At 42.2% G+C, this 12,004-nt stretch overlaps 1 protein-coding gene across 1 annotated transcript in view; it reads right to left on the reverse strand.

The window, feature by feature from the left end:
• Positions 1-7,169, reverse strand: part of cntn3a.2 (contactin 3a, tandem duplicate 2) — a 45,432-nt gene extending 38,263 nt beyond the window's left edge. The window contains exons 1-3 of the mRNA XM_084916073.1: positions 6,611-7,169; positions 3,970-4,109; positions 3,126-3,261 (exon numbers count right to left, since the gene is read on the reverse strand). Coding sequence (XP_084772199.1) covers positions 3,126-3,261; positions 3,970-4,024 — 191 coding nt within the window. The 5' untranslated portion in view covers positions 4,025-4,109; positions 6,611-7,169. The remainder of the gene's footprint in view (positions 1-3,125; positions 3,262-3,969; positions 4,110-6,610) is intronic.
• Between the last annotated feature and the right edge of the window lie 4,835 nt (positions 7,170-12,004).

The raw sequence follows: 12,004 nt of genomic DNA on the forward strand, positions 1-12,004 counted from the left end.
TACTTGGGAAGATGCCGTCTTCTCTCACATGCAGTACACATGGAGATCGCTCGTGCCAGCCATGTTCTCGATGCTGGAAATATTCAGTTTGGTTTAGAGTAGAGATCTTCCTGTGCAGAGCGTCCACAAGGGAGCACATAGGGCTCACTAGCTGTGCATTCACCAGGGTATTATCTGTGCTGTTCTCACAATCTGTGCAAACCAGAACCCACTGTGTGGGACATTTGCATTCTCACATGCACCTCCGTCAGGTAATATTTCGAAAAGTTGAGGGCTCATATCCCAATCTGTTCAAGCATCTGTGGGATGCCCAATCCAATAAGAGCTCTTAACCCAGCGGACCTCGAGGATCTGCTACCAATGAGCTAGACTCAGAGGTCCTGAATCCATGCCCAAAAAGGTCAGTGCTGTTTTGATGCATCTAAACAATAGAGGAGGTTTTAATGGCTGATCAGTGCACGTTTATCATGCTGCACAATGAGTTTGTGACTTAACCAATGCCTCTCTGCCTGAAATATTTCCACAGCGCTGCACATAGATTGCTTACACAGAATGCAGACTGGCAGATCAATTTGCTCTCACATCTATGGTATATGTGTATGTGGACATCCTGGAAAGGAGAGAGTGGTTGTTTATTTGACACCACAGCCTGATTGACAGCTTTCCCACCAACTTGAACAAAAAAAACGCAAGCGCTCGATAACACCTTTGTTTTTTAAACTAATGAAATATGACTCTTCATGAACCGTCTGTGCTGCAGAAACAAAGCAATAAAAAGGGCAGAAACTTGAAGTGGCAGGCAAAACTGCCCACTGGTTTCAGAAACATCAAATAACTTTGAAAAATAAAGCAAAATATCTCCTTTACCAAGAAAAGGAAGCATAACAGAAACATTTGTGCAAAAAGACAGACATAAACAAGACGATGAAGTCGCTGGAGACGGAAAGGCGAAGAAAGACTCGACTACAAATATTCTGATGCCAGGACTTCCCCAGAAGTCCCACGTCCATGCTCTGAGGGGACCGTGTTACTTTGACGCCACGAGGCAGACCTACACAAGATGGTTTTAATGTTGTGGCCGATCAATACACATGCAGCTTGGTCACTGTATGCAATGAGGTTAACCCTATTACTCTTGTGGCTTACGATGAATACCTAAAGGGCTGAAATGACTAGTGATACATGCCTGCATGTCTGTGTGGGTGTCCATGTCCACTCTTGCATTCAGCTCTTAATCCCTTAGCCACCGTTTTCACCTCTTTTTGACCTGCTCTGAAGTGCCTCTGCTGTTCAGTGGTGCCACGAACATAGGGCAGGTGATTGAATGGCAACTGGAAAACTGAATTACTCCGCTTGAAACTCATTTTGTGAACACATGTTGTCTGACCACAGAGAAATCCGAGTATTCTGGATGATCTACCGGTCTAGAGCCACAGACTTCAAACCTCAGGTCAAGTAAAGGGTAGACAAGTCACCTTCTGTTTACGTTTAAGACACTCACACAGTGTAACTTTTATAGCCTGCAGCAGCAACGATGCTTTTCTATAGAAGATCTGATTTTCTCCCACGAGTTTTTAAATCAGTGCTGTGCGCATAGTATGAAAGTCTCATATCTCTGTGAGTGACAGGAGTGGCAGAGGAAAGGGAAAAGGGGGAAAAGAGAAGAAGGGGGATGGGAGAGAGCAGTGTGAGCCCATTTACACTTCAAGAGAGGAGCCAGAGAGGTGCTGAGGGCATACAGAGCCTAGCACAGCCAGCGTGACAAGACACCCGTTAAACATGCTCATCTCACCTTTAATCAGTACATGGAAATACCTGGTCTTAGATGGGGAATGTGAAGAGCCTGAAATAATGAATGTACATACTCCACACCACTGTCATTCATTTCATCTGCGCCGGCTGTGCTGCAGTAATTCCAACGTCGAACGCCAAAGACACTTGTAATCAATGTCTGTTGGTGCCAACCGATGTCTAGCAACCTGCATCGGCCTCATTGTGTTTTATAAGAGGAGACGATCATTAAGATGCTACACATGTGTCACTAAGATACTATCTGGTAAGACAAGAGGCAGATTGGTGGTGTGTTAGTCAATATGAATTAGTAAAGCCATAATGACACTGCTGCACAGAGTGTCTATGTGCATTTCAGTCTAATTTGGAGAAAATTAATAGAAAGGAAAGCGGCTTGCTTTTCCACATGAAAACTATAATCTAAATTGGCTTTGCAAGAATGGCAAGCTGGGAGCAGCCAGGAGTATAAAAAGGTGTCTGCATCTGTATTACTTTTCTTTTCTGGGGTAAAAAGTCACTGAGAATATCCAGATGAGTACATCACTTCTTCCTTTCCCTCATCTTCTTTTTCCATTTAGAATGCGATCATGTCTCAATGCAGCTTTTATGTTTGCTCAACTAATCATTTACTTTAAACAAGCTCCTCTTTTGACGTTGACAGTTGAGAAAATACAGTCGGTGATGAAAGCGAAAGAGTGGAGAAAGTGCAAGTAACCGCTTATGAGGTGGAGAACGAGTCCGCCTGTGTTATTTTAAACAAAAGAGCAATACGGCGTTGATAATGTGCTAACTGAACTGCAGTTCAGTTAGGACTCTGGATCTTTATTTCCATCAGTTTATATTTGAAAGCTGTGTTCTGGCATCTCACTCCCATGAGTGAATGGATGTACTAAACTGGAAGTGAGCACAAGCGGGACCCAACACAGTCATGCATCAGTGACTATAGATGAGACATTTAATAAGTCAGGTACAGCACAAGACGAAGTGATGGGGTGCAGGTGGGTTGCAAAGCGCCTTGCAGGTTCAAACATTGGGGAATGAGGCAAACGTGGGCAGGCTAAAGCAGCTTTAATAGTGTGTCCTAAGTGAGATTTGCCAGTTAAATGTATGGAAGAGCATCGGCAAGGCTGTCAGCTGATGTTGGCGAACGTTGAGATCAGCTAAGCAGCTGGGATTCTGCTGGGCTCGACTTCTTATAAATGACTGCTACGTTAAACCCAACGAAATCTTGCAAATAATGATTTCTAAATCAGTCTTTCACCCATTTTAATAACCCCAAACTAACATTTTTGAAAACCTGAAGATTAAAAACCTAAACGTGAATGTGCTCCTACCTGTACTGAGGAGATGGTGTTCCCTTTGCGTCACAAGTCAGAGTAGCTTCCTCTTCTATGGAGTCAATGGGTATGAACAAATCACCCGGCTCCATTCTCCATCTCGGACCATGGAATGATCCACTGTCCAGGCAATCTGACAGAGACACAGTTCCAGCGTGAGCATGAAGACAGAATAGAAATCACTGTAATGGAGTCGGGACTCCATTATTACCTGATTTTTCTTAGATGGAAAAGTGTCATAAAGAGGCTTTTAAAACAGGGAAGCGAGTCTCATATCTTTGCAGGTGTTGCAAAGTGTTCTTGCAAACTAATAGATTTTTAAAAAATGAACTTCTAACAGCATTCCCCGGTACCAGGATGCCATTTCTGTCACTGCTCCAGCATTAAAAAAAATAAAATAAACACCTCTAGTTTAACAAATTCACAAGAAAACTTTTTTAATCATTTACTAACAAACTTTTTGTCTATGCTTGGTAAATACAATCATTACATGATTATTATTCATAGAAAATCATTCCCAGCAGAAGGGGAAACCTTTGCTCTCTTTTTATGTTACTTAAGTGTTTTTGACTAAGTGTAAAAAGAAAAGAAAAGTAAAATGCCTCATCATCAGGCGAAAGTGATGACGAAGATTGAGAGTATTGTGTCTGGATTGTGAGTGGAAGCCAATACTGCAGAGTGCTCCTATAAACCTGAGCCATCATCCTCTCTGACACTATTTTTGTCTCATTCCACAGCTGTAAATGTCCAAACGTGAAGACACACACACACACACACGTGCGCACGCACCAGAAACCCCCCCAAAAATCCATCACTCGTAAAAAAAAAAAAGGTAGTTTACCTGTCAAACAGTCGATGATTGATAACAGTAGAAGCTGTTTCCATGGCAACGTCATATTTGGCAGCCAGGGGTAAATGAGACTTTCATCCAATAAGCTTTGAAATGGCACTTGTGTTCTCCGAGAGAGAGAGGAGCTTGACCTGTTGAAACGAGAATCTCCTTGTAAAATACCAAAAACTCCACCACTGCCAGCGTAACATCTTTTAATCACCTATCAAGCTAAGACAGGGGAAGTGTCAGAATTTTTCTGTCAGCGGAAACATAATCACTGTAAAAGTGGAGGAACAGTTTGGTGCCGGGTAGCCCTCGCATCTCTAATCAGCAATGATCCAGGCAATGTCACTTTGCGCCCTGTAGTGTGGCCAACTTGAACCCAGAGATGTCTGAGGGTGATACCAGAGGCATATGGGAGGAAGTCCATGCCAATCTATTAGGGGAGCAACCAACGCCTAGGCTCATCCTTCACTTGGACAGATTCACTCTCTGGCTGCCTGAGGAGACTTGGACCTGGGAATTGGGTGCCATCCAATCAATTAGATTCACCCACAGCAGCATGTGTCTTCCCACATGCTGGGGTGAATCAAGACAGCCTGATGAGGAAGCCATTCCACCCAGGTCCGTAATCAAGGGCAAGAGTCTGACTGCTTGTAGCATGTGTTGCAAATTGCGATGCGCGCGCTTCTTGCAGGAGGGGACTGAGCGCGTAATGATGCAATTACAAAATGTCAAACATTCACACAATGAAGAGCAGGCAATAACACAGCAAATAAGGGAGCGGTCTCATACACACACACATACACATATTACGAGTGTGCAGCGTATGGGAAGATTTGTGTATATTACTCTGCGCACGCATAAAAGGGAAGCGTATATGAATAAGTCGGGTCTGAAAATACAAGTTTCTTCAAGAGGTGTTGCGGCCGTATTAAGGGCAGGGGCAGATAATAACATCAATCTGCTAAATGTCACACAGCCCACACACACCTACACACTAAAGTTGCTTTCTCACCATGTACGAAACACATGTAACAGCCAGCCAGCCTCCACACACACACATACCCTCACTTTCCATTTAGAAGACATAAGCTGTGACGTGCGGCTCATTTGTGGTCTAATCCCAAGGCGAGTCTGGTTCAGAGTGCTACTTATGGAGGGGCTAATTGTTTGTTAGCTGCCTGCATGTGAAATCAGACACGTTGGGATCTCAGCCAAGATTTTATTTCCTACCTTTCATGTTCCCCCCCCCCCCCCCTTCCCAAAGTCTGCTAAATTGGATTGGTATGCCTCCTCTCTAGAAGACTCCTGCATGCCTTACCTCAGTAATAGGCCCACAGTGTAAAGTGCTGGCATCTCAAGACTGAGAATTGGTGTGTGTAAAAGGTATGGAGGGTATTACAGTGCAGTCAACTTCGCATGTTGCATGGTTTGCATTTGCAGCGGGGTTTTACAGGGATGGCTCTGAGTTACATGTGTTCCTTTTTTCCCCCTACACATCCAATAAATCGTTTAAAAATGCAAATTGGAGGATTAGAGAATTACACCAGTGTAACACATGCTGTATAGAGCTGTCCACACACAGATGCAAGCTGACCCACCCACCCACTCACACAAACACACACACACACACACACAAGCACACATTCACACTGCTTGCAATAATGGTGCTAACAGGATGGTGACAGAAGGTGGTGAGAAAGCTTTGGGGGGGGGGATCGGTCTCAATCAAGAAGGGTACTTTCTGGAACCAATACACCACTGGCTTAACTGACACTTAAAAAAAGAATAAATGTATAAACACATATCTGCCACCTACATCACACTCTGCCTGCATCCAAGTAACATGCTGACTGAACAAACAGCCCAGCTGGAAAGAGTAGGAGTGTACTTAGTTTGAAGGCCTGAGCTGCATTCATCACAGATTGTTCAGCTGACATTGTGGCATTAAAGTATGCAATTACCTTGTGAACGCTGCAAGGTAGAAACTGTGTGTGTGTGTGTGTGTGTGTGTGTGTGTGTACACCTTTGCACTCAGTGGATCACATAAAGGATAAAGCCCATAATTGCTGATACTTCTGAAGTTTTTCTGGGTTTTTTTTTTTAACTTAAAATACAGCCAAAAGAACCGTAATTACACGTTTCTTACTTTTCTTTCTTCTATGTTTTAGTGCATGCAAGTCCACCCAAGCCCCATTCAGCCGTTAAAAAATGTACTGGTCTTTGGCCTGTAGGTTAGCTCTATTTCACGGGGTGAGCTGCAGTGTGGCACCACACCAGGTAAGTACCACAGGAGCAGTTAGGGGGCTGAAATGCCAGGCTGTGACTAACTGCACCCCTTACATCACTTTGACAAAGAAAGGCAGGCATGTTGGAGCCAACTCCTTAATAAAAAAAAAAGAAAAGAAAAAGAAGTCTCCTCTTTCTAGATTGCCTCTTTAAAAAAATAATAAATCAGCCTGCTCAGTGTGCAGGAATTGGCCGCAGTTGGGAGGTCACGTCACGTTGCTCGAGTCTAAAACAAACAATTATTCTCAAATAAAAGGCATTAGGAGCGGACGGTGCAGTCGGGAACAGCATAAAAACAGGCCGACGTGGTGGCAACAGCATGCCCGTCGCTATTTATATAAATTACACACTGTCTTACCTGTTATCCCGAAATATCTTGACACCAATAGGAACCAAATTCAGCCCTCACGGATAAAACGACAAACTGCTCCTCCATGGAAACCTCGTTAGAAGAATTTCGGTCGCAATTGCAAGGTCGTTCGTACAGGTGAAACTGAGCCGGTGGTCAGTCACAGATAACGGGTGACGAAGGAGACATAAACACACGCGTTTCATATCGCTGCTCTCTCCCCACCTCCTCCTCCTTCTCCTCCACTCCCCACCAAAAAAAAAAAAAAAGAAAAGAAAAAAGAAAAAGCACACACGCGCGCGCGCGCGCTCGCACGCACAACACCCACGTTGTTTGCTGTGCTGAATCACATTTGCTACATCCACAGTTACGAGGCTTGACTCTCGCCCGTGTCTGCGCTCCAGTGCGAGTAAGTATGAAATGGGGCTTGAAAAAGGAACCTCGCGAGGATGATTTATTGTGCGCGTCAGAGTCCCGCTCTCCTCGCGAAGGAAGGAGGAGTGGGCTGCACGGCGGGGAGAAGGTCGATAAAGCAGCCAGAACGTGCAGCGATGGGATGGGAAGGTGGTGCGGGGAGGGAGGCAGGGAAGAAGGCGCACCTGGCGGGGAACTGCGCCCCCCTGCGTCTTCATTTGGTACAGTCCTCCTGGCACACGTGCAGCCTACAGACATTAGTTTAAATTAAGCTAATTCTCCCACAGTGCCTGTTTGTGTAGTGTTTAGAAATGACAGAAAACATTAATCAGAAAACAAACACAAAACTTGGATAAACAGTTAAAATGACAAGTAGCTTTGTACAAGTATCAGAAAGTTTATTTTATTTTGGTACACTGGGCCAGACTTCTTTAATTTATACCGCTGCATAGGAAAACTTTAATTTGAGAATGATAGATAAAGACACAAAACAGACGTTATTAATTCCAATGGGAGAAATTCACATGTTACAGAAGCACAGGGGTCTGCAAGAAAGAGTGAATTAGAGACATATTAGACAAATAAATAAGGAAAAAATGTGTAAAAGTGTACAAATACAAAAAGCCAAAAATGATAGATAGATAGATAGATAGATAGATAGATAGATAAGAAGGTTCTGAAACATATCTATCCATTAACAATGAAGCTACAGTGAGGAGGCAGAGAGCCTCTGGTTCGGGGTAACACAGTGCACCAAACCTCCTAAACCACAATGAGATTGAAACGAGGCAGGAGCAGCAACTTGTGTGTTTTTTTACACTGCCGTTTTTGTGCAGAGGAGACGACAAAGGAGACGACAAAGGAGACGACAAAGTGTTAATTACTGAGCTTTAAACATGTCACTTCTGTTTTTGTGTTAAACGAGCTTAAAAGCTGCTGGCTCTCATCCACTATTCACATCTTTTCTGAAAGAGTTTTTGAAAACCGTGCCGAACTATTCGCTTAACAATGTCCAAAACAGAATTTTTGTTCTCACACCAGTAGTGAAAATATATGTCCACCTTTGTCTCAGAGCAGATATTTTGACATGTTGTAATAGGTAGCGCACAGGTGCAGTTATAAAAAAAAAAATGGTTGATTTTATTTGTGTAGTTACTTTGCATCATGTTGGAGTGATTTATTGCAGTAGCACTTGGTAATGTTATTAGTTCCACCTGTGCTCTCTCTGTCATTTGATTTTTATAGGTTAATATAAAAAGAAAAGCTTAATGCATCTAAATATAGAAACAGTATATAATACCCCAGACACCCTCTGTTAAAGAGAATAATTACTTTGTCAAACATCAGGGGATAATCTGCAATTTTGCTCTTTTGCTCTGTAACATTGCGTGTTTGTCTAATAGGAATTACTCGTCAGTTGCCTTTCCTCGGGTCTGTTTCCTTTCTTTCTCTGAGGAGGAGCGATTTCACTTCCAAATCAAGGTCGGCAGGGAGAAGACAGTGAATTAAATGTCTTTCAAGCAAATTTGTGCTTTTTTAATTTTCAGCAAACTTCAAATGTTCAAAGACCCTAATAGGACCAAACTTATGCTATTTATTACTTCTATTTATGACTTATTTGTTTTTCTTTGTTCTTGATATTTATTTTCTTTAAGGAAGAACAGATTTTCTACCACCAGGGGTCACAAAGTGTTAAAGAAGAAAAAGAAAATTAGTTCTGCTCTGCCTTGTTTTTAACTTTCTTTATCATTTACTTGTTTATTTCAACAAGCCTCCATTTTACGCTAAACAGGCGGCATAAAGGTGGGTGGACTTGTGCAAGCTTTTGAGATAGGAGTGGCTACCTGTCATAATATGTGGGGTTGGTGAGAGCCATTAGGACTCAAGTATACATGTACCAGAAAACCAATGTAATGAGCTGTAAGTGGCTGAAAACATGGCAGAGTGGGGTGTTCAAATTACTCCAAAATATGTCGATGTGGCTTCTCCTTTGTGTGCAGTTGGGGCATGCATGGAGGCCGAGTGACATCCCTCAAACTAGTTTCTGATGGGATGAGATTGGAGTGGTGTGGGTACAACTGAACCTCTCTTTTTCCCACAGTACCAATCACGGTACAGAAAAAGCACCTGGTTGTCATGGAAATGTAATGAAGCCCTAACCCGTGGTTAAAAGCTATTAAAAACAATATGATAGTTCACCTGAGCTTTTGTGGAGATACAGTATGGACAGCATAGATAAAATATAGAGACAGCGAATCTTCCACACCCTCAGACATGCAACTTCCACTACACTCTGAAGATCTGGATGGAAGACAGACTCCATAAACTAAAAGCTGCAAAGTTGGCCAAAGTAATTATTTGATCCCCTGCTGACTTTTTAAAGTTTGCTCAAGAAATGAACTCTCTATTTATGGTAGTTTTATTTTAATGGAGAGAGACATAATATCAACCAAAAATAGAGAAAAAACACACGACAAAAGTTATAAATTGATTTGCATCTCATTGAATGAAATAAGCTTTTGGTTCACTGCAACCCAGCCAGAATTCTGGCTCTGGCAGATTGGCTGTGTGCCCATGTGGCACAGAGATTCCAATCAATCAATCAATTATAGATATTGACTAAACTACACACCTCTCCATGTAATCAATTTCCATTTTAATATTCACCACCTAAGAGCTGTCAAAGGACGTCAGGGACAAGACTGTAGACTTGCACAATGGTGGAATGGGCTAAAAGATTAGCAGCAAGAAGCTTGGTGAGAAGCTGCTAACTGTTGGTGGAAGAAACATAAATTGACCATCGGTTCCTTCGGTCTGGAGCTCTATACAGCATCTTGCCCAATGGGGTAATGATGATCACGAGAAAGGTTGTGGATTTGTTCAAAACTACCAAAGTCACTAACAACAGCACTGGTAGCACACTATGCTGTAGTGGGCAGTAATCGTGCAACATCCACAAAGTTCCCCTGCTCAAGATGGCACACGTACAGATCTCTTTTAGGTTTCCCAGTGAACATCTAAATGATTCAGAGAAGGCCTCAGAGACAGTGCTCAGTGTCAGATGAAACAAAAAAATGCTCTTTGGCATCAACTTGAACCACTGTGTTTGGAGGAAGAGACATGCTGAGTATGACGCAAAGATAGGGTGACTAACCGTCCTCTTTTCTCCGGAGGAGAAGGTCGACAACTAAATGTGTTTCAAAGTATGTCTAAAAACATTCTGTCCGTGTGTCCAGGGGGATTTTCAAGATTGATGGAAATGTCTGGGTTTTCCTATAGGCCTAAAGAGGACCTATATGTGTGACGTTATTTGATTTGATTTGATATACCTTTATTAGTCCCACAAGGGGAAATTTCATAAGGCTGCCGACCTATTGCACACAATGGCGGCGCCATCTTACCCTCCGACCATACATACATTACACAAAACATCACATGGGGAAGACAGGTCAGAGAGGTATAACAATGGAAAATGCACCACATGAGGAAAGATAAGGAGAAAAAAAATAACTCCCCCCAGACTGAGCTCCAACAGGGAGATCAGTTTGAGAACAGAAAAAAAACACCTCTGCACATAGCACATGAAAAAACTCTTAATACACCAAAGAAACACATGACAAGCAACAGGGGTGGGTAAAGGGTGAGAGACAGCCGATTTAGACAGTACATCTGGGCCTGCAGCCTGTGCGCTGGTCTCCTTGATCCACCGTCAGCATCGGAAGGGAATAAGCGTCGAAGGCGTTATCCCGTAGTTGCTGCTTTATGAGTGGTTGTTCTGTCACAGACGGGACAGACAGCATGAAGCAACGCACCTGATGATGTTTAAAAGATGCCAAAGCGCAAGTACATCTTTTCAGATGAACTACAAAAGAAATTTCCCTCGTACCATCCCAGTACTGGTAATTTTTTTAATACAGATGAGGCATTATTTCTGTATCATTATGTAATTCCAGAGGGTTATATGTTATTTTTTGCACTTGTTAACTTGTAAAAGCCTTTATGACATTTTGTATTTCACCATTCGTTAACCGCACAGAGAAGGCAGCGTTTAAATATGTTAAAATTTTCTTTAAGCAAACAGTATTATTAAAGTTCTTCATGACTGGGGCAAGTGTCCTCTTTTTTGGAAATCAAAATATGGTCACCCTACCAAAGAAAACCAACCCTGTTCATACTGTAAATATGAACATAATTACCAGGATGAACATCATGCTTTATTGAAGAGTACTTGAACGTATCAACTCAGACTATAAGCTTCTTAGTAAGATTTTAAATGAGGCATTAAATCAACTAAAAAGTAGAATAAATGGTCTCATAGACCTCTATACGATCACACTTGCTTTTGCAATCATAGGAGTCATCCCCTGGTGGCACTTGTTCATGGACTGCATTGACTTATTTATTTATTTTTCAACAGCGCCCAAGGCTATGTCTATCCTTTAAATATAGTCTATTCCTCAGACACACAGGAGGAAAAACTCAACCAATCCTTTCACCCATGAATAAAAGACATCATGGTCACATGGGACAAAATGAGAGGCTGAATATTCTCCTATCTAACACCCCAAGATTTACTCATGTTTATTCTACTTAATTTACTTAATACTGTCATTGTGACTTAGCGGTTTATTGTCTTTCTCACTGAATTCTAGCACCAGGAAAAACCTGTGCTCTCACTGCCCAACTCTCACAAGTGCCGACCCACAGAGAGTTAAACTCTGACCTGCATATATAAATTTAATATAACAGAACACAGAAAAACAGAGATAATTCATACTTCGTGGTAGAGAATACAAAATTCAATTGCAGCTCTGCTGATTTAAACAGTCCGGTTTTAACATATAATTGCACTCAGGCACTGGTTAACTCCCAGCAGCCTTTGCTACTAGTTTTAAAACTGGCCAACCTCTAAAACAGGATTTATTGTTCACTGCTCCTTAGTAGGTTTTACTTTTTCCACTCATTATTTTTTCTCTTTGCTTTATCCAA

This window comes from Perissodus microlepis, chromosome 20 (assembly GCF_051167445.1).
Source record: "Perissodus microlepis isolate ML-2025 ecotype Zambia chromosome 20, ASM5116744v1, whole genome shotgun sequence".
NCBI lineage: Eukaryota > Metazoa > Chordata > Actinopteri > Cichliformes > Cichlidae > Perissodus > Perissodus microlepis.